The following is a 23619-nucleotide window of genomic DNA, read 5'->3' as shown; positions in this document are numbered from 1 at the left end:
CATAGTCACCAGAAAAGAACATTTCAGGTGTGATCCCTTATCCATAGGTTCAGTGAATTGCTACATCCTGATATTCATGGAATTACAGAACCATGGAATGGTTTGGGCTGGGAGGGGCCTTAAAGCCCACCCAGTGCCACCCCTGCCATGGCAAGGACACCTCCCACTGTCCCAGGTGCTCCAAGCCCCACCCAGCCTGGCCTTGGGCACTGCCAGGGATGGGGCATAATATTCTTTGCAAAGGTACAATTAATTTACCATTCCATGGACACACGCAACCCTAAATTCACAAATTACAGCACACACAGCCCCATCCTCCCCAACCAGAGCAGTGCAGGGCACTGGGGAGTGAGTAGGAACATCCAAACCTTCCTCTAAATTAATTGGTAAAGAGGAAAACCAGAAGACTTGAGAGGTGCAATAAAAAGTTGGAGCAAGTCCAGATGGGACCACAAATATGCTCTGAGGGCTGGAGCCCCTCTGGAGCCAGGCTGGGAGAGCTGGGGTGTTCAGCTGGAGGAGGCTCCAGGGAGAGCTCAGAGCCCCTGGCAGGGCCTGAAGGGGCTCCAGGAGAGCTGGAGAGGGACTGGGGACAAGGGACAGAGGGACAGGACACAGGGAATGGCTCCCACTGCCAGAGGGCAGGGGCGGGTGGGAGATTGGGAATGAGGAATTGTTCCCTGTGAGGGTGGGCAGGCCCTGGCACAGGGTGCCCAGAGCAGCTGGGGCTGCCCCTGCATCCCTGGCAGTGCCCAAGAAGCCCCCTGGGATAGTGGAAGGTGTCCCTGCCATGGCAGGAGGTGGGAATGGATGGGCTTTAAATCCCTCCCCTCTCAAACCATTCCAAGATTCCATGAATATGCAAAATGCTGATGACTTCCCATCCTGCACTGCAATCCCATTGACAACAACCCTACAAAAATGTACCAAAGCAGGTGTAAAGCGTTTGTTAAATAAATAATCACCTCTGCTAGAGTATTTTCACCAGAAAAAGAAATTATGCTCAACACAAGCCTTTGACAACACAGCTCAGACTCTCCAGGAGAAAGCTAAAAGCCTAATTTTCCTGAAAAACAAACAGAAAAATTATCAAAAGATTAAGGCATCCCATGATTTAATGGCATCACTTCAAACAATAGCTCTGCCTGCAGTCAGAGCACGAAGCAGGGAGACCAAAAATGGGAATAATACATCACAAGTGGGGGAGAAAAAGGAAGTCTAAATGATGCAATAAAAAATAAACCATGTCTTTGAGAGACTCCAGTTAAACAAGCGAGGGGCCACGTTGTGCATTCATTATCATTCCAGCAGCAATTCCCTGGAGACTCCAGCCAGCAGCACTGCAGCACACACCAGAGCAGGAGCAAAGAGCATTTTAAGTAGGTCACCAGTAAATATGATCACGATGGAGCTTTTGCTGTTGTTTTTTGCTTGCTGTCAGTCACTGGGGCCCTTAACCGAGGGAAATGCTGGAGAAGGAAAGAACTGATGGAAGAGCAGCGAGGTGGGCAGAATTCCAGGGAAAATGTGTGGCAGCCTCCTGACAGCAGCTGTGTGCTCCTGGGATCAGCAGCAGCACACAGAGCAGCTCTGGCTCCCAGCGTGGAACTGGGGGCTCAGGGGAAGGATGGGGACAATGGGGAATGCAGGCTGGCATTTCAGGGCCCAGGGTTTAATGGGATCAGAGCTTTATCCTCTTTCAGATTCTTCTCCCACCTCTCAGGACCTTTTTGCTGAAGAAATCAATGTCAAAGCACCCACACCAGTGACTGCCCAGTCCTACAGTGGGGAGGAAGGAAGGAAGGAAGGAAGGAAGGAAGGAAGGGAAGGGAAGGGAAGGGGTCCCCTGCACTCCAAGCCCCAGTGCTGAGGCAGCCGAGGCTGGCACTGGATCACTCCCAGCCCTGCCCTGCCCTCAGCCTGGTGCCTCAGCACTTTTCCAGGTCAGAGCCTTTCAGGTGACATTTTCCACCATGGAATATTTTTTTTTTAAGCACCTGGAAGGGATCCCAGAGCTCAGAGCCCAGCATGGCACAGAAACTGGGAATAACACAATTCCCAGAGCTTTCCTGGGAGGGGAAGAGCAGCACCATCAGGACCCTGCCACCACATCTGGTGGGGAGAGGAGCCCAAAATCCAGCTGGCTGCTCTGAGTGGGATTTATCCCAGAATGGGAAGGGACCCTAAAGTCTATCCAGTGCCACCCCTGCCATGACAGTGACACCTCCCACTGTCCCAGGTGCTCCCAGCCCTGTCCAGCCTGGCCTTGGGCACTGCCAGGGATCCAGGGGCAGCCCCAGCTGCTCTGGGCACCCTGTGCCAGGGCCTGCCCACCCTCACTGTAAAAAGTTTCTTTATCTGGGGGAAGAAAATTGGGTTTTCCACACCAGCACTCCCCTCCATTTTTTTCCTCTCACTTAATTCAGCACTAAACCATCCCATTTAGATAATAAATATTACACCCAGCACGCAGCTCTGGGCAGGAGCAAAGGCTCTCAGCCTGACTCCAGCAACAAAGCAGATTTACACGAAATTCACCTCAGCTCATCCTCAATGCATCTGTTTTCAAAAGGGGGAAAAAAGCAATGTTTAAGCAACAGCTAATCAAAAGTGATTTAAGGATCTGAAGGGCTGAAATGAAGCCAACACATTAAAACTCACCACGAAATTACCATAGCTGCACTTATGCAAATCTTTCTTATATTACATCAAAAACCCAACACAGCTTAATTTAGGAATTTAGCAGAGCAAAGGGGAAAGAGGAGAGCCATGGACTAAACACAGAAATTTGGGTAAAAAATGACAGCCTGGTGTAGGAGGATTTATAAGGAGAGCAACACTGCAGGCTCAGTGGATTGAGTTGATCTACTTCAGTTTTACACCAGGAACATGATTTTTTTCCAGCCTGCTTTACTGTACAAGCTTTAACTTTTAATTCACAGATTCAGTTCTGTATCTCTTGCAAAAAATCCCAAAAGCTCTAAAATCTGTCAAGCAATAAATGTTTTTGCCCTGTTTTTCCAATGCAGCCATGTTTAAGTTCTAATTTATTTGACCTCAGCTTCAGAAGGAATTGTTGGGAGCCAATTTTATTGCTAAATATTTAGTATCTGATTAAAAAGATCCTCAGACATTTCCAAAAATGCCAAGTCCAAAGCTCAGGGTCTTCAGCACATTCAGATTTTATCAGCGAGATCCTCCAAACATCCTGGAAAAACCCAACCCCAAATCTCCCTCTAAGCATAATATTTGAGTTATGTGAAAAATCATTAATTAGAATCACTAAATAGACTGAAATCATTAAACAGAATAATTTTCTGGGATCCCAATGATTTCTGACAGAGCAGTCACAGAGGCAGCCCAGGCTGGCATTGTCAAGTCTGAGCTCAGGAGATGCAATGAGCTGAGCCAGAAGAGAATGGGAGGAAAGGAAACTGAAAAGAGCAGTTTTGGCTCTGCTGAAGATGCCACAGAGCAAAAGAGCAGGAAAGCTTTGTAAATGTGAATTTTCATGATACTTTGTTTTATGTAAGAATGAAAAAAATGCTGGATCAAATATCTAATATATTTATCAATATCAACATTTAATATTCCCTTGAATATTAAAGAGAAAAATGCATAGCTTCCTTATTGTTTCAAACATGACCAACCTACTGATCCTCTTTATTTTATTAAATGCCCATGTCCCTAAAAATATTCAGGCCATGAAAAGCATTGCTGTCCTCATTTTTACAGAAACCTCTTTGGGACTGACACTGAGAGCCCTCCCCAAACTGCAGGAGTGCAGTTAAGGCAAAGCTTTTGCTAAGCTTGGCTCAGGCCCGGGCCCATGGAGCACACCAAGACCTTTACTGGGAATAATGAGTGGCAAGGTGGGAAACCAAGGTGGGAAACAAAGGGGCTGCACAACTCCTGGGAGTGTTTCAGCATCACCCATGAGGTGTTTTTGGTGCCTGAAGCTTTGTGAGCAGCTCCTGGGGCTGCCAGCCCAGCCCAGCCCCTCCCCAGAGCCCAGGGAGGAGCCAGGGCCAGCCTGGGCTGGATGCCAGCGCTGGGAGCAGAGGTGCTGGGCACTGAGCTCAGCACAGGCTGCTCAGGTTGGGAGCTCTGTGCTGACACAAAACCCATCTGTGTCTGCTCTGTGTCCCCAGGGGCTGTTGGCAGCAGCAGCAGCTCAGGGCTGCACACCCAGGGGGCTCTCCCTCTCCAGGAGCTCCACATCCCTCTGCCCTCCCGTGAGGGCACATGGCAACCTCAACCCCTTCCCCAAGCCAGCCCAGCACGTCCAGCCTTTCTGTGGCTGAGCTTTGGGCTGCTCCCAGTGCCCAGCTCGTGTGCCAGGGCAGCTGCTGGGGCAGCCAGGCTGTGCCAGCCCAGACAGGGCAGCCAGGCTGTGCCAGGCCAGGCTGTGCCAGGCCAGGCTGTGCCCTCTGCTCAGGCAGGGAGAGGCTCGGAGCAGGGCTGGAGAAGGAACCGAGGCAGGATCAGCACCATGGACACCCCCGGTGCTGCAGCCACACACGGAGCCCGCCCCGGGCTGGGGGCACAGCTGGCACGGCCCGGGGGGGCACAGTTTGGGGTGACTGGGGGGGCTGTGGGCCATCCTCATCCCCAGTGGCACAGCTGTGCAGGGCAGGTGACACGGCCAGCAGTGAGCCAGGGAGTGCCCCGGTGTGCTGACAAGCACCCAGGGAACAGAGGGCACACAGGGCACTGCACGGACACGAGGGTACAAAAGGCTGGGCTGAAGAACAAGGATGGATGCCTGAACCTTCTGATGGGACAGGATGTTGCTCTGCATGGGCTGAAGCTTTCTGAAATTGTATGGGGACACTCTGGGTATTGAGGCCACCTCAACAGTGACAGCCCTGCCCAGAAACCCTGTCCTGGGCTGACCCCACAGCCTGGGCACCAGGGGACAGGGATTGCTTTGAGGTCCCTTCCAACCCAAACCATTCTGGGATTCTGTGATTTTGGGATGCAGCTGAGGATTTGGGGCTATGTTTGTACCATCCAACACTTTTTAGGAGCTGCTTTCTGCTTCTGTCAGGTTTTAACGGGGGCAGGGTGATGGTTCATGGAATCACAGAATCATTAAAGCTGGAAAAGACCTCTGAGATCATCAAGTCCAACTGTCACTCCAGCTCCCTGCTCATCACTGCAGTGCCCCACCCACGGGGTTTCTGAACATTTCCAGGAAAAGAAAAAAGTGTGGATTCGTGTCAAACTTTTCGTATCAAACTTTCCAAGTGCTGAATGAGCACCAAGAGCTGTGGCTCAAGATTAAAAATAATAATTTGTGATAATGAGTACACTGAGCAGAGCCCAGAGCCAGATCAGGAAGAGGTTTGTAATATGATAAACTTCCATTTTCCTATTCCCACATCAGTGCCTGTGCTGAAGGAAATCCCCAGTTCCCAGCAGCAAAAGGGAAGCTGGATTGGGAAGGGTGGCTGTGGGATGTAGGATGCAGGAACTCCAGATCCTCAGGGCTGATTACCTTCATTGCTTTCTGATCATCAATGTCTCAAGGAGAGCAGCGAGCTGGACAGAGCCTCATAAAATGACAGAAAATGCTGAGGGCTCTAAAAATAAAATGTTCCTATTTAGGGGTCTGAGGCTTCTGAAACCTGAGTGGGGAGGAGGAGGATGAGGAGGATGAGGAGGAGGATGGCTCTCAGTTTTCTTCTCCAGGACTGGCTCACTTCTTCTGACACTCCCAATGCTGTTTTTTTCCCCCCAGACCATGAAAAATCCAGTTTCACCCTAGAGCATTAGCTTGTCCAAGGATGGAAAGGATTCACCTGTTTACCCAGCAGATCCTTTAGCTGGAGCCAGGGAATGAACTGGGAAACTCAAAGAACTTGCAAAAGGTCAGTGAGAACAAACATTATCTGTACAATATCACACTGGGGTGGTGGGCTGGAGAGCACCTGTGGCCACTGGAGGGGACCTGTGGCCACTGGAGGGGACTTCTGCATCTCTGGGGAGCACCTCTGGTCACTCAAGAGGATTTTTGGGTCACTGGAGATCTATTTCCCAGGAATTACAGTTACTGAGGAAACCTGGGTCCAAATTCCCAAAGCAATTCAGGATTTTTAAGTGCCCTGGGAAAGATTCCCGAACACAGAACAATTCCAGAAAACCCCAAGTGGCACCATGGGAATATCAATCTCCTTCAGCACCTCAAGCCCCAAGAACTTCATTTTTACCAAGAGCTCCCTCCCAGGAGGACCCTGGACATGGAGTTTTAGCATCCAGGAGCTGCTCAGAGAAGGGAAAGCACCAAAGTTACACAGGGCTGCTGGAATAAAGGATAACAAGGAATAAAACTGAATCCACTTCCCAGAGGGTTTTGTACAAAAGTGGTGCTGACACACAACAGTAGCAGGGCACAGGCAGATTAGGGAAGGAAAACTGACCAAAAAACCTCTCTGGACTCAAAGAAAGACCATGAAACACAATTAATTGTTACTATTTATGTTATCAGACACAAGAATTGACTTTTAGATGCAGAGGCCTGGACTCAAATAAAGGATTCACAGAAACTCATCAGCCTGGGGAGAGCCCAAACCCCTCCCTTGAGCTCATTGTGTTCCCAGTGTCACAAATCCAGGAGTGAGGTGTGGGAAATGAATTTGTAGAAAATTCTTAAAGTCTGATAGAAGGTTTACATAGAATGTATCTGTGTCTTATCTCTGAGACAAGAAATGCTGACTTAGAAATGCCCTGGAATAGGACAGACAGTGCTGAGAGAGAAATGGAACTAGAAACAAGTTTCAAAGGGTGGCTTTGTAAATAAGACTGGATACTTTGGAGAAATAGAACTGTGAAAGATGCATTGTAATAAAGTTCATGAGGGGTAATTTTAGATTATTTTCTTTAAGTCATTTACAGCATGGTGTAGCAAAAGCTGATAAGCAAAGAAACACTTATAATGTATTGTAATTTTAAAATAGTTACTTTTTCATCGTAATAGTGTGAATTATAACATCTGTACTGTCTCACCCTTCACATGAGACTGAAAATGGAATAAAGTTTTTAAAACACCTCTCAGCTGCCCCATCTCTGGGTCAGAAAAAGGCTTAATCCAACACTGAGGGAGACAAATATATTTTTCCATGTCAGGAAGACATTGAGAAGTGCAACAACAAAAAAAAAAACTTTTCCACAGGAATGAGAGCTGGGGAGGCTTCCCTGGCCAGGAACCCACTCAGAGATGGAGGATGAGCAGCAGCAGCAGTGGGAGATGAGTTTTAAGGAAGGGAATGATCCTCTTCTTAATGAGTTCCCTTCCCACAGGACAAGTGTTTGGAAAAAGTTGCAGCAAGAGTTTTCCAGGATGTAAAAGAATGAAACCACAGACAGTCTCAGCAGAGTGCTGTAATTCCACCTCTCCATGCCCTGGAGTCACTTAAAACAACAAATCTTTCACTTGTTTTCCCAAGGAAAACTCATTTCTTAACCCAAGTTACAACTGTGAGGTGGACAGAGGAACTACCAGAGCTGATCACTGGGGAGCCATGGAATGGGTTGGGTGGGAAGGGACCCTCAGGACCACCCCGTGCCACCCCTGCCACGGCAGGGACACCTTCCACTGTCCCAGGTGGCTCCAAGCCCTGTCCAACTTCATACACACCACAAATCAAAGGGAAATCTCAGCTGAAGCCTAGAAATTTTTTTGAAGTCACAAAGGCAAGCCAAGAGAATTAGGCCAATCTTTCCAGTTTGTTTATTTCCTCATTTATTTTGTATAAGGAAACTGCTTTCCCTTTGCCACTGCCCTTCTGCAGGGTCAAGCACTTGGTGCTTAAAAGCTGCTACCTGGGGGTTCAGGCTCCCCCCAAAACCCAGCAGAATTCACCTAAAAATGGATTAAAAATGATGGAGCCCCCATCAGCTCAGGGATCTCCTCAAAGCTTAAGTGACAGATTGTGATGCCAGGGATGCCACCCCTCCCCTGAGGGCAGGCTCTGCCCCAGGACATGGTTATTTCCTTGGGGAGAGGCTTGGGGAGCTGTGCTCCTGTTCTCCTGAACCAGTCTGGGCTCCTCCTCCTTCCTTTGTCCCCAAATTCCATCACTAATGTCCCCATGGTCCCCTCCCACTGACCCTGGCTACACAGAAGATGCTCCCCAAACCTCAGTAGTTAATCAAGGTTTCTACCAGAGAAAGGTAAACAGCTTTAAAAGGAAGGAACAATCTTAAATTGATTAAAATCAGCCCAGTTTTGACAGGAAAAAGCATCTCTATATAACAGATTGAAGATTTAACCCCTGATCACCTGATTCCTGGGTCTGAGGCAAAGGTTTGGTTCTCCACATCAGTGGAAAAAAAAAAAAAAATCTTGAATCTATTTTAATCAAATGATTTGTGTCCCAGACCAGGCTCATCACTGAGCCGAGCATTTTTTCCCTAAACAATCAAAATCACCCCAAGTGGAATTTCCCCTGACTTTGTTTACAGACAGGACCAAAAATGTACCAAATGTTCCTGCTCTCTCACAGTGGGCTGGAAATGGGTATTTATGGGGTGTTTGTCTCCATCTCCCTGCCAAAGCCCTCTGCACTCACACTAAATTACAAAATCACTGCTCAGCTCCAGAGCATCCCCTCAAACAGCATCTCTGAGATAATGGCAGCACTTCCACCCTCGCACTCCTCTGGGTTTGCAGAAGCTCTGTTTGCCACCACTGGTGCAAAGAGCAAAACACCAGGAGAAAACATCTGTGAGTTCTCTTTGTACCAAACAGATCCAACATCCCCAGACTGCTGCAGTTCAGGAGGATTTACCTGACAGTGACTCTGCAGCGCAGGGTGTGAGGGGAACAACTCCTCATCCCCACACTGGAGCAGTTCCACTTCTGTGGCTGAAGCTTTCAATGCCAGGGAAGCCAAGTGCTCTTTTTCCCCCTAAAAAAGGCATTTCTGAATGCCCTGAGGTGTCTCCTCCAGCCCCAGCTCAGCTTTGGGTTTCCCTACACCCACCCCAAGGGATGAGCAGCCTTTGGTGACCCCACTGAGGTGTGACCCCACCGAGGTGTGACCCCACCAAGGTGTGACCCTGCTTCTCCCCTCCCAGGCTCCTGCTCTGCTCAGAATTCAGCAGAAAAAGCTTTCATCCCAGTTGTGTCCCCATGTGCTGAGGGAACCACAGAGGGGTTTTGGGATGGGCTTCCCCAGGCAAGTCTGGCTTGGAATGGAAGCCTGGGAAAGCTGGGCCTGTCTCAGCTGGTTTGAAATCTGAGGGCACACACAGATTTCCCCCAGGTTTTTTTACACCTCTGCACACAGATGTATATACACAGAATTACCTACATTTTACATAAATATGAACATATTTTTCCTGTTTTCCCTAATTCTTGCAGATATTTTGGGTGCCCAGAGCAGCTGGGGCTGCTCCTGCATCCCTGGCAGTGCCCAAGGCCAGGCTGGACATGGCTTGGGGCGGCCTGGGACAGTGGAAGGTGTCCCTGCCATGGCAGGGGTGGCACTGGGTGGGCTTTGAGGTCCCTTTCAGCCCAAGCCACCCCAGGACTCTGGGATATGTGCCATGTGTACACACATGGATTTTCCCCAATTTGCATATGTAATTTCTGTATAAATTCCACCTGCCCAGCCACATTCCTGTGTTACAGTGACACACGTGCAGGTGACACTAAATCCAACACCCAAACCTCTCCACCTCCCCGACCAAAGGAATTGCTGCCACCTCCCTCGTGCAGTGAAATGCAGGGATGGAGCACAGGGCCAGCACCTAGGGCAGGAGGAAGGGACAGGGCAATGTGATCTGCCAGGACCTGGGCACCACCAGGAGCCCTGTGTGGGGCAGGACCTGGAGCCACAGCCCCTGGGCAGTCTGAGATCCCCCTGGGTGAATTCCTGCTCCATCAGTACCTGAGCTCCAGGGTAAGGCCCAGAACTAAGGGAAATGAATCCAGGACACACTAATGATTAAAATTGGCTGACAGGTCCCACAGAGCGATGGAAAATATAAAATTATCCTCAGGCAAGTGATTTTCTGCTGGAGTTCTGCAGGGATTGCTTTTGACTGCTCTTTTAACTCCCCCTTCCCTCCAGGAATCCTGAAGGAACCCAAGGGCTGTGGCTCACACACTGTGGGGATTAGGGAACAGACAGCACTGGAGAGCAGGGCAGCAACTCCCTCATCCCAGGCAGAACAACCCCTGGGAGGGCAGGGAATGAGCCCTGGGAACAGGATGGGCCTTGGGCACCTTCCCTGGGGGCTCAGATCACCCACATGGGGAGGACCCCACACAGGTGGGAGCATGGGGAGGTGACCACAGCTGGGTCAGCTCAGGGGAAGGGCACCCAGGAAACCCTCAGTGCCCTGCACTGCTCACTCCAGACATCCTCTAGAGCCTGAGGGGCTGAGGATGTAAAATGGAAATGGAAATATAATCCTTCCCTTCCACACCCACCCCTCTCCTCAGGCAGGGAGGCTGTGGCCACCCCCAGAGCTCCCAGGAGCTGCTCCCTGCCCTGGCACACCAAGGATGAGGGCACTGAGCTCCTGCCAAGCATCTTTGCTTCCTGCTGGGCACCAAGGGCAGAAACATGACCCAGATTTCACACGCCTGCTCCTGCAAGGCACCACTGGATCCTCCCAGCTCTCCTGGGCTCTGGCAGGAGATGCCCATCCCTGAGCCAGGAAACTCCCAGGGGAGCTCATGGACACTGCACACTGCTTTGCAGGCAGACATGAACTTTCTGTGGCCACTACATCAACACCTCATCCAGCTTCCCATAATTTCCACTGGGAATTCAGCTGAATTGTAAAAAAAACCCAAATCCAGCTGACTCAGTGGAAGTGTGACCTGAACTCCTGTTAACTCACTAAAAATGTCACAGCTCACAGCAGCCTCATGTCAGTTTTCCCCTGTATAAACACTTATTTGTGAACCACAATCTCAAAGTAAGACAATTCATACCAGAATAACTTTTAAAAGACACAGCTTCGTGAAGCTTTCATGGGTGATGCAAAGAAATGTGAACTCAGGCAAAACATTCCCAAATGTTTTTTGTTTTGGGCCTTTGTGCCCAAAAGCAGCTGCAGAATGCAGCAATGAGAGATGTCACCTCTATAATTGTTCTAAAATGTCCAAGCTATTTCTTGCTGAAAATGTCCAAAATTCCCAAATAGATGGGTCAGCATTGAAGTTCCCAGTTCAAAGAGATTGGAATAAAAAATAAAACCTGATAGAAAGCATCTGGATGAGAAGGTCTCTCTCTCTCAGCTCAGGTGACACCAGCAGCCTCCTCCTCCCCCTTCCTACACCACAGAATGGCACTGCACTCACATGATTTTATCACACACTCAGTTACAGGATCATTACCCACACCCACAGGTGCCTGGGACACCTCAGCCCTGCCACAACCTCCCAGCAGGGATTCAGGATGGCTGTTGGGATGCTGGAAATTGCTTTTGATGTTCAGAGAGAGCCCCAGAACTCACAGGAGCTGCTCCCACACCCTGGGTAGAGCAGAGCTCTAAAACCCCACCATGGGTGGCATCTTCCAAGCAACTGAACTTTCAGGCTGGAGATTTTCCTGCCGGCTCCAGCCTCAGCTCACAGCGAGCACCTCCTCAGGCAGGGCAGAGAAACCCGACCCCTGGCAAGGCACACGACCTGCAGCTAATCCCGGCTAATGAGGAATTCCCCCGGAGCCTCCCCAGCACAGGCTCAGCTAATCCCATTCACTGACAGGAGTTTTTGATGCTAGGAAAATGGAAAGTGATGGAAAACATGAATATATCCCTGAATATTGTGATTTACAGATATTGCTTTGAAGAAGGAAACCGTGACATTTATATTTTTGGGAAACTAAATGCAAGTTGTCCTGTGCATTGCCCTTCATCCAGGAACTTTTATTGGATGTTGAAAAAATGGGCTTCTACAGCAGCTCTCCCATTTACCCAGCTGTGCTGGATTTGTCATTTGAAGCACTAAAATAATACTAATATTGTGTTAAGTGGAGCTGATCAGCACATAAATATATTTAACTGCCATACTCCTACAGACAGGGATTGGATTAAACTGAATTCTTTTTAAAGAGAGAAATGTCATTGTTAAAATCAGTGTAAGGAACTGGAAATCAGCAGTTCCCACCTTTAGGAGAAGGGTGCAATGTTTCAGGCTGATGGTCACAACATCCTTTGTAAAATCAAGCACTTCTATCTGAGCCTGAGTGGGGGACAGGTGACACAAGGGCTGCTGCTTGGGGGACCCATCCAGGCAAAAGTAAAAGCAATTCTGGGTAATTGGACACTGAACACAGGAGCTGGAGTGTCACCAACAGTGTCACAGCCTGTCCCCACACCAGAGAGCTGGCAAAGCCCTGAGGAGCATCAGCCACCTGAAGGTGATGCTGGATGGAAGAACTCCAGGGACTGCCAGATTCCCAAACAAAGTGCATTGCTTCACAGAATCTCCTGAGCCTGCAAGAACAGCTGCCTTTGACATGAAATGAGATTTAGGTAAAAGCAAAACCAGAGAATGTTTTCTGTTGCTTTGCAGCACTGAATTTCCCCAAACAAGTCACACCAATGCTGAGAACTCCTCTCCAATGGACTCAGCCCCTGCCTAAAGAAGCAGGGCCAGTCCTGAACTGCACATCGTGGTGGTGAGAGGGGGCTGGACCAGCACAGTCTTCTTGAATTCATGGAAAAATACCCAGGGACCTAAAGTGACCAAAATTCCCTCTCATTTTCCTGCCACTCACAGCTCTGTGTGAAGATTTACCTGTAAAGGCTCTCAGTTCTGTGGAGCTTGTGAACAGCAAAGCCAAGGCTGCATGTGCTGAGCAGCATCACTCCTCTGGGCAATCTCCCCTGGAGCAGCCAGGGAACAACCCAAAGATCTGCTCACCCCACACCCTCTTCTCCCTGGAGTTCCTTTCTGTGCCTGGTGCTGGTGTGGGCAGCCTGGAATTCACTCCTGGGATCCAGGTGACTCCTGCTGCCCCAGGAGCTCAATCCCAGACACCCAATCACCATACCAAATCACCAGCTTTGGCTCAGGGATTTACAAGAGACAGACTTCAGGGAGCAGAGATGACTGCACAGCAAGGATTTATTGCTCAAGCAATAAATCACCTGCTGGTGATTTACGGTACTGGGGCAGGGGTCAATCTGAGCAAAGAAAAGCTCTATCTTAATTTTAAATATGAAGAGTTTGGCTGTAGGAAGCCCTCAGGAGCCATTGCGACACACCCCAAGTGCACCTTCAGTGATGTTTGTCCCCCAGACACCTGTGGCTGTCACACACATCAGGGAAGGCAGAAGAGGCAACCAAGTGTTGCAGGTAAAAACTCTGTCCCAAAAATGCCAGGAAGAAAGGTCACTGTGGTATCCCAGGGCTGCAGTGAAGAACCACAGTGACTCCAGGGATGATCTCCACTTTGCAATGGGTGTGCAGCAGCCCCAGCCCCAGCACTGACCTCTTGAAGTGACTGGCCAGGACTCCCACGAGCTCCCCGATCCTGCTGTCGCTGGAGGGGTCGTTGCTGAAGAGACAAACGATGAGATCCTTGTTGTCTTTGGTGTGGAACACCACGAGCTGGTCCTTCCCATTGGAGACACTCAGCCCCACCAGCTGAGGAGAGAAAAGGAGAACAATGTTGGCTGTGCTGATATGAAAATGTTGATGCCCCATCCCTGAAATGTCCCAGGCAAGGCTGGACAGGGCTTGGAGCAGCCTGGGACAGTGGAAGGTATCCCTGCCCATGGCAGGGGTGGCACTGGATGGACTTTAAGGTGTTTCCAACCCAAGTCATTCCATGATTCCATGATTCCCTGTGCCTTTGCCACTGCCAGGCTGGTTCTCTCCTCTCCAGGATGCTCCCAACCTCCACCAGGGAGCTGAGGGGTGGCAGTGGGTGGGTGTTCCTCCAGGAGCTGAGCAAGCAGAAACAACAGCAGCTCTGTGGAATTCAGCAGCCTGGGAGGTGTGAGGGAGAGTCCCCACCCAGGCTGGATGGCTTCCAGGCTGTCCCTGTGTCACTGCTGTGCTCCTGTCCACCCCAGGCAGTCCCTGTGTCACTGCTGTGCCCCTCTCCCTCCCCAGGCAGTCCCTGTGTCACTGCTGTGCCCCTCTCCCTCCCCAGGCAGTCCCTGTGTCACTGCTGTGCCCCTCTCCCTGCCCAGCAGTCCCTGTGTCACTGCTGTGCCCCTCTCCCTCCCCAGGGCCACGGGGCACCCACCAAGGATGGCACCAGCTGCTCTTCCAGCAGCCCCAGGTAAAAGCTCTCCCCAAAAGCTCCCCTGGATGACACCACTGAGTCCCACCCTCATCAGGATTCTGCCCAAGAGCCTCTCCAATCCCACACCCTGGGAACCAAAGGTGTCTGACGGGCTCAGGCTGTGCCAGGGGAGGGCAGGTGGGATCCTGGAGAATTGCTTCACTGAAAGGTGCCAGCCCTGGCACAGCTGCCCAGGGCAGGATGGAGTCTCCATCCCTGAAGTGTCCAATAAATGTGTGGATGTGGCACTGGGGATGGGGTTTGGTGCTGCTGCACTTGATGATTTTAAAGGTCCTTTTCAACCTGAACAACTCTGTGCCACTGTGATTTGCAGGTAACAAGAATTTAGGAAGAACTTGAGTCACAAACCCTGCAAAGCCACAATGATTCCCATGTCCAGGCATGGATTAAAGTCTGCCTCTTCTGACAAAATAAAAAGGTGCAAGGGTTTGGTTTGGATATTTTATTTTGTGACATTTTCTTTTTGTCTGTTAAGTAACTGCACTTGGCTCATCAAAAGCTTTGTTGTCATCTCACAAAGGAAAAAAAGGGAATTTTTAGGAGGGGCAACCTGGGAGCACAGGTTACTCAGATGAATATTAGAGAAAGCAAGAAAAGAATCTGTGCTGGGGAAACAAAGTGTAAAGAAGGCAAAAAAAAAAGCCTCCAGAGGCAAGTACAGCAAAGCAGAGAAAGGAGAAAGCAAAATAGAATAAAATAAATAGAATAGTAAATGGGATAAAATACACAGAATATAATACACGGGACAAAAGAAATAGAATAAAATCAAGTAAATAGAATATAATGAATGAAATTAAATGAAATAAAATAATAAAATAAAGCAAGAAAGATGAAAGGATGACGAGTACAGAGAGAACATAGAGGACTTTCCCTGTCCATTAAAGGGCTCCTTTGAGCCATCCAGGAATTTGCAGAGGGAAGCCTCATTCCCCTACAAGTGAGAGGCACCCACAAAGCATTTTGTTGAAATTACAGTCTCGTTATTCCCTTGTTTAGGGGAAGAGGTTCCTGTGTCCCCAGTGCAGCTGGAGAATCCTGACTCCTGCCAGCCCAGGGATCCCAGGGGGGCTCAGGCTGCTCCCTGGGTTTGCTCACAACGTGTTATTTCCAGGAAGATGCTCCAGCAGCTCTGGATGCCTCAGCCAGCCCAGAAAAGCCCAGCCGAGCCCAGCAGCCTGGTCTGTGCCCTATTTTGGGGATCAGACTCCAGCAAGGTCCAGCCCCTGGGGTTTTGTTGGTTTGTCACCCAGGAATGAAGGACAGCAGCTGCTGATCCTGGAACCCAGGCAGGGCCCTCCTGCTACCAGTTGCACCAGCACAGGTGGAGTTTAGTCCCTGTTCAGGCTATTTTGGGGTTATGAAATGCTTTCCCAACAAGCTCCACCTTGCACAGGCATTGACAGCTGCCTGGCTTTATAGTGTCCCTTAAAATTAATTTGCATGCTTAAACACCCTCCTGTGAGCACAATAGCACCACAGGGACTGCTGCCATCAAGGTTTTAAATGTGCAGCGAGTGTGAAAGATGAACAAGTCGCAGTGTCGGATTTGAAAAGGCAATTTAAACATTAATTATTCAACAGAACCCTGTTAGGAGGCCAAGAGCCCTTCAAAATCTCCCCATTTCACCCCTCCCTACAAGACTCTGAGTGAGTAAATGCAGCACAAAAGAAATCATTTCAGAGAAGGTGCTTATCTCAGTATTTACCAACACTAATATTGGCCCTGCTTGAAGAGCAGGAAAAAATCCTCAGCTTCTGCAGAACATCCTTTATTATGTTCACCACTGCAGGGAGATGTGGCTGCCAGATCCTTTCTGCTGCTTGGGTGCCTTTTCATTCCTCTCAGCCAGTACCTGTTTGATTTTAATTCAGGTAAAAACAAGAAGGTCACTGTGTATTGGTGCTCTGAGGCAATGCCAGAGTGCTGGCAGCTGAAACTCCACCCAGAGAATCCCCCAAAGCAGCATCTCCATGTGGAGAAACCAGCAGGGCTGACAGGGAAGCTGTTGTTTGTCAGGTTGTGTAGAGAATGGCACATTCCTCACCCAGAGCCATGGGATGGTTTGGGTGGAAGGGACCTTAAGGATCACCCAGTGCCACCCCTGCCATGGCAGGGACACCTCCCACTGTCCCAGGCTGCTCCAAGCCCCATCCAGCCTGGCCTTGGGCACTGCCAGGGATCCAGGGGCAGCCCCAGCTGCTCTGGGCACCCTGTGCCAGGGCCTGCCCATCCCCTCTGTAAAAATTTCCTTCCTTTCATCTAAGGCAAATCAAACCTGGCTTAGTTCCCAGCCCTTTCCCCTGTCCCAGAGCAGAGCCTGGCACTGTGCAGGGACAGCAGGGACTCAACCCATGGGTTGGCCAGGCAAACCTGGCCCTGGGAGATGGGGAGCAATTTCCTCAGCTGAAAACAAGTTTGTGTGTGTAGCAGCCATCAGCTGACTGTCTCCAGTGAGATCTCCATGGAAACACCACCCCTGAGGATGCTGCTGTGTTGGCAGGGCACTTCTGAAAGGCTGACAGGGAGCAGCAGAGGGAGCAGGCAGAGGATTCCAGCCCTGGCCATGGGAAGGACCATCCCTCTTCCCAGAGAACACTCATCAAAGGTAGGACAGGGCTGCTCCATGGCTACACATCACTACTGGTGTCATTATTGTCCATTTGCTCCTCAAAAAACCTTCAGAGCATTTCAAACCATTCCTCTTGTCCCATAAATGAAGGAATTTCTGTATCATTGATCAGCTCCTTCCACTGCATCCCTCACATGGTGGAAGGGCTTCCATGAAAGGAGGAACAGAAAAATGGGGAGAGTGTTCAAGGAAACTCAGAGGTGGAAAAACAGCACAAACATAAACATTAGGTAACAAATATAAAACATAACTACAACAAGGAACAAACAACTGCTCAACAGGACTGACTGTTTGCCAGAGTTAAATCTGAGAAATCCTGGCAAGAGAAATACAAATGGAGTGACTTTGAACTGGAAGGGAGTAGGTTTAGATTGGATATTACGAAAAAATTCCTCCCTCTGAGGATGGGCAGGCCCTGGCACAGGGTGCCCAGAGCAGCTGGGGCTGCCCCTGGATCCCTGGCAGTGCCCAAGGCCAGGCTGGATGGGGCTTGGAGCAGCCTGGGACAGTGGAAGGGGTCCCTGCTCATGGCACTGGATTATTTTTAAGATCCCTTCCAATCCAAATTCAATCCCATTATTCTATGAAATATTTTGTGTCCTCTGTATAAATCAAAGACACCCCAAATTCTCCTCTCCCCTTCCTGCAGCTCAGGGGGCTCTGGATCCACCAGCAGGATCAGTGCCCACCCCAGCCCCAGAGCAGCCCAGGCAGGGCAGGAGGAGCAGGTACAGGGAGAGGCTGTGAACAGAGCTGGAATTTTACACCACAGAATCTACCAAAGCTTGGTTTAATCAAATTTCCATCCTGGAATGTTACCTTAACAACCTGGATGGGTCAGCAGAGGACCTCCTGGACCCATCCCTCCTGTGCCAAGCACTCCTGGACCCCTGGAATCTCAAGGACTCCTGCTCAGGTCAAAGAAAATGTCTGGCCAAGATTCTCTGTGGTAGGTTACTGAAGGTAATAACTGCAGACCTACCAATAAAACTGATTTATAGCTGCAGAAATGTGAGAATTCTCAGAGCAAGAGACCTACCTGCACAGACCATTAACTGCTCTTGTCCTGAGGAACTGCAAATCAGCCACATGAGCAACACAGAGCCAAAATACAGCCAAAAATACAACAAACATTGAGCCAAAAATACAACCACCACTGAGCTAAAATACAGCAGCAATAGCCAACACAGGATCACCACAGAGCCTGCCCTAGGGCTCTCTGTAGGAATGGACATTCTATTTTAGACACACCTTTTACTGGTGAAAAAGCAACAATTACAGACATTTTTTAGTAGCAGATATTCTATGAGCAACCTGACGTTGCACCTGACTTGCTCAGCTCTAATGTTTAAGGCATTCAGGATTTCAGAGGGAAATGTTCAGGAGACCAATGATCTGGTTTTGTGCTGCTGTAAATGTACAGTCTGCATCTTTACACCCATCAGGCACACAGGTAAAACAGACATTGTCCTGAACCTGTGATAAATACAGATTTATCTCTCATTAGTCCTACACTCAGTGAATTTCAGTGACCTGGACACTCTGGTTAAGGTAAGGGTGGAGAAACCAATAGTGAGAAATCCTGATGGACAAAATCCTGCCTTATCCACATCACCAAAAAACACCTGTCTGGGAACACCTGGAAAATCAGGTGTGGAAAACCCCTCTACTAAAAGGCTGTGAGTGTGGGGGTGTCTGAGCTCTGCTGGGAGGCCGGGGGTGTCTGCACCCTGCTTTTCACCAGGCTGAAGGTGTTTTCACCAGGCTGGGGGTGCCTGCACCCTGGTTTACATGGGCACACAGCAGGATGTGCTGCCAGCCCCTCTGAGCACAGAGACACCAGTGCTGGGACAGAACAGCAGCCAGGAATACAGCTGCTCAGGGCAGCTTCCTTTCAAAACAAGAGGCACTGCCATGGAGACACTGCCTGCTGCACCAGGATTGCTACTGGGAGCAGCTACTCCAGGGATAGGCTGAGCTGGGTGCCCAGCAAGGAGGGCAGGAGGAGACTCTAAACCCAACATTATGGATGCAGCCAGAGCTAATCATCCCCTCCACATCTGCACATGAGATTTCACCCTCACCCTAACCTGCCCTCCCAGCAATCAGCAAGACAGAAATGCCAGCTCTGTCATTTCTCCAAATGCAAACATCCCAGTAAATCCATGCAGGGCATTTCCAGCAGCCAGGCAGAATCTGGAGGCTGGAGATAACCAGAGCACTGTCACCCCAGGCTGAGGGAGACTCAGCTGAATCCCTGCTCCAGGATGCTGGGGAGCAAAGCTGAGGTGCTGCCCACCCCTTCCACCCCTGATAATCCTGTGGAGCCTGGCAGCTGCACCCTGCTACCCCCAAGGCCAGACCTCACCGTAATTCTGAGTTTAGCTTTGGTAAGATTTACATTAATCATGAACAAATATAAAAAATAAAAATAACTAAATTCAAGCACAACCTGAAGGATCAGACAAGCCCCCAGAGGCACAGGAATAGTGCCATAAAAGCTGTGCAATGCCAACCCCTGCCAGGGCCAGGATCCTGCACACAGCAAAGCAAACTGGAACAGGGAGGGAGCAGAGAAGGCTAAGAGGCAGTTTGGGTTTAGCTTTTATTTTATGCACCAAAATTAAAAGCTAATATGATCATAGAATCATAGAACCATGGAATATCCTGAGTTGGGAAGGACCCACCAGGATCATCCAGTCCAACCCCTGGTCCTGCCCAGGACACCCCAAAAACCCCACCCTGATTTTTGGTGTTGCAATAACTGCACTATGACTGTTATAAACACATTAAATACATCAGAAACTGCAACCCAAGGACTTTTTCCATTTTATGGATATGAAAATGGAGCTACAGAGTAAAGACACTTCCCTGAAAGAGCCCCAGATGAGGATCCCCAGTGCTGTACTCACGTTGTAGAGGGGGATGGTCTTCATCACCTTGTACTGCTTCATGGGGTCCATCTTGTACAGGTGTCTGTCAGTGATGAAAATGGCCCTGTCCTCCACCTTGTTAAAGCGATTCACCTGCACAGAAACACCTTGTGAGTCCCACTGATCACTGCAGGAACACAGGAAATGAAACTGTGCAGGGCTAAGTGCAAACTCACTCAAAAATGCCCCAAACTTACACAACAGTACCCCAAACTTGTACAAAAATACCCCAAAGTCACACAACAATCACCCCAAAGTCACAAACAGCCAAAACTCACACAAAAATACTTCAAACTCACACTAAAATACCCCAAACCCACACAGTTCCCAAACAGGTTTTCTCCTTGGACCTTGGACCACTGAAAAGGGAACATGGTCCCTGTAATCCCATTATAGAGACAGAGGAGCAACATTCCCAGACATCCAGCAGAGCTGTGGCACCCTGGGAAATTCCAGTATTCCATGAACCTTGGGCACCCCAAAGGTCCCATGGAGAACCTCTGCCCTGCAGAGCCAGCCTGCACCAGGGGCTGGCACAGTGCAGAGCTGAGGCTTTGGGCCATCCTTGGTCTGTGCCCTGTCCCTCCATCCTTGTCCCCAGTCCCTCTCCAGCTCTCCTGGAGCCCCTTTAGGCCCTGCAAGGGGCTCTGAGCTCTCCCTGGAGCTTCTCCTCCAGATGAGCACCTCCAGCAGCTCCACCTCACCCAGGCTGGTGGATGCCCCTCAGCACTAACCACTCACCAGGCAGGACGCAAAGGTTTGTTGGAAGTGCCCAAGAAAGTAGGACACAAAGTAGAAATTGTTTTTCACTGAGGCAAAACCAGAATCATGGGTGTATCAGAGTCACTGAGATATTTATTAATCAACTGAGAAGGGGAGACAAGGGTAAGACGCGACGAGGAGGATGAGCATAAATAGGATTTTCCAGGGTGAAATCAGGAGACAACGGGAGAACTTAAATATCCTCAGTCAGGAGGCAGCAGAGAGACAAAGTTCAGAGCAGATAAAGGCAAAAAATGCAAATTGGGGAGCTCTGTGACAGCTTTACATTAACGGCACTGACTCAGAAAAAGCAACCGAGGATGATTTCAGACAGCTCTGGAGAGATCTTGGCACAAAGACATGAGGCAGCTCAGAAAAAGCAGAATGCTGGCACAGGCAAGGAATAACATGGGAATAATGTCCTGGGAGCCATGGGCTCACCTGGAACAGCCTTGAAGGACCAGGGTAGTGAGTGTGAAGGACACTCTGGTGGTTCAGAGAAGGTGAAGAACATGATTGAGGGCCTGGGAAATCTCACAGGAAGATGCTGAGTAACCAATATTATTTTAGGAAGCAGATGAATGGGAGAAAACAGCCTAAAGGCTACAAACCACTGAATGGCCCTGAGAAAGTAGGTTAGGAGTGCCTGGTGCCACATGTTGGGTGCTGGAGCACAGCAGCACCAGTTCCTCAGCTCCAGGTCCTGGGAGCTGAAGCAAAGTCCAGTCCCTGGGGCTGGATCTGCCCCTCAGAGCTCAGATCAGTGCTGGGGGCATTGATTCACTGTGATTTGTCTGTGGAGTCTGACACAGTGAACACTCCCTGGGCACTGCCATGACCCTGTCTGGCTGCTGTCCCACCCCAGACCCTGGTGACAAAGGGAGCAGATTTCTGGTGCTGTGACACTAGAGCCACCCCAGGGCAGGAGGTCCTGTGGCTGCTGCCTGGGAAGCAGAGATGGGAAGCACACTCAGCTTTCACAGTCAGAAAGGCTGGAAAAGCTCTCTGAGATCACGAAGCCCAATTGTTCCTCCAGCACTGCCAAGGCTGCCACTGACCCCTGTCCCCAGGTGCCACATGCCCCAGGGATGGGACTCACCACTGCCCTGAGCAGCTGTGCCAATGCCTGACCACTCTTTCTATGAAGAAATTTTCCCTAATATCCAATCCAACCTGCCCTGGCCCAGCCTGAGGCCGTTCCCTCTGCTCCTGTCCCTGTTCCCTGGAGCACAGCCTGACCCCCCCGGCTGTCCCCTCCTGTCAGGAGCTGTGCAGAGCCACAAGGGCCCCCTGAGCCTCCTTTGCTCCAGGCTGAGCCCCTTCCCAGCTCCCTCAGCCCCTCCTGGGGCTCCAGCCCCTTCCCAGCTCCGTTCCCTGCCCTGGACACCCCCAGCCCCTCGGTGTCCTTCTCATCATGAGGTGCCCAGACTGACCCCAGGCCTGGATGTGCCCCAGCAGTGCCAGCTCAGGGGACAGCCACTGCCTGCTCCTGCTGCCACACTACTGCTGATCCAAGCCAGGTGTCCCTGGCCTCTGGCACATCTGGACTCACCTTCAGCCCCTGCTGACCAGCCCCCCAGATATTCCAAGCCAATGGAATATTGTGGGAGTTCTACAGGCATGGTTTGAATACCACTACTTTCTCATGGCTCTCTGCTGCTTTTAGTATTAAAATTCAGCTAAAGAAATGTACCAAAGGAGAGGCCCAGCAGCTCATCTCACCTGAGCATCAAATTCTCATATCCTTTCAGCTTTTTCCAAGCAAAACAAGCTCCAGGTGCCTCGTGCATTTGTGTAAATGCTACAGTGCATTTGTGTAAACAATACCTGCTGTGGGTTAAAGTCAAAACTGTCCCACTGGGGAGCAGGCACAGAAGGGACTCACACACCAGTGCAAATACCACTACTGGGCTTGCAGGAGTAAGGACAGGCCTTCTGCTCTCAGCTAGAGCTCACTCCCTCCCGGAGAACAGCCCTTCCCAGCACTGTGTGCTCTGCACCTTCTGGGCATTCTGTATTTATATCTTGTTGATCCAAATGTGAATCAGTCCTAATTTAGCTTCCTGACAAGCTTGTGGGGGAAATGAAGATCTGGCCTAGAGCTGAAAAATCTTCAAGGAAGTTTTTAAGGTCTCTGTCAGTGGCCTCTGGGCACTGCAGGGCAGTGGCCTTTGAAAGAGATGATCCTGTCAATGGAGCCTGGTGCCACAAGTGACAAGGGAAAAGTGGGAAGAAAAGCCTCATTCTACAGAAAATAAAGAGAGAGAGTTGTTTCCTAGGTGATCCAACAAAATCTGGAGGTTTGCATGAAATATGCATTTGGTTTCTCCTAAGGCAAAAATCTTCAAAATTTCCTTTGAAAAAGTGAAGAGCACCACAATTCTCAGAAAAGGTGGATTTTTCCAGAGGCAGGAATGACCTGCTTCTACCTGTACCTACTGCAGGGAAGCAAACACACAGCTCATTCCCCACCCCTCAGCAAGGCTTCAAAGCCTTTCACAGCCCTCCTGTAAAAACTGCTCCAAACAGAGCCCCCCATTATTATTCAGCTCAAGCTGTTGAAATTGGGCCCCACACAGGCAAAGAAAACTTTACCAGCAGCTCAAAACTTGGAGAGCAGTTCCTGGAATAAATTTACTACTTAGACTTAGAAACACAAAATTATTGAGGCTGGAAAAGGCCTCCCAGGCCCATCAAGTCCAACCTGTGCCCAATCCCCACCTTGTCACCAGCCCAGAGCACTGAGTGCCACATCCAGGTGCTCCTTGGGCACCTGCAGGGGTGGGGACTCCAACACCTCCCTGGGCAGCCCCTTCTAATACCTGACCACCCTTTCCAGGAAGTTCTTCCTCATCTAGAATCTTCTAGATTCTTCCTGAATAATCCATTAGATCTATGTCAGTCATCAGCTAAAAATATTCTGTGTCAATGAATTTAATGAGCCAATATCTGACAGGTCACAGGGGGTGCTCTACTCATAAATGCGTTTAAATAGGTGAGCTCTGGGCTCAA

At 49.9% G+C, this 23619-nt stretch overlaps 1 protein-coding gene across 1 annotated transcript in view; it reads right to left on the bottom strand.

The window, feature by feature from the left end:
* MYO1D (myosin ID) overlaps positions 1 to 23619 on the bottom strand; it is a 154113-nt gene that overhangs the window by 41812 nt on the left and 88682 nt on the right. The window contains exons 20-21 of the mRNA XM_039700853.1: positions 19825 to 19938; positions 13461 to 13615 (exon numbers count right to left, since the gene is read on the bottom strand). Coding sequence (XP_039556787.1) covers positions 13461 to 13615; positions 19825 to 19938 — 269 coding nt within the window. The remainder of the gene's footprint in view (positions 1 to 13460; positions 13616 to 19824; positions 19939 to 23619) is intronic.

The sequence above is a fragment of the Passer montanus genome, unplaced genomic scaffold (genome assembly GCF_014805655.1).
Source record: "Passer montanus isolate IOZ18808 unplaced genomic scaffold, ASM1480565v1 scaffold145, whole genome shotgun sequence".
Classification (NCBI taxonomy): domain Eukaryota; kingdom Metazoa; phylum Chordata; class Aves; order Passeriformes; family Passeridae; genus Passer; species Passer montanus.
Note: the sequence above shows the minus strand (reverse complement) of the source record. Positions and strands in the feature narration are given on the sequence as shown.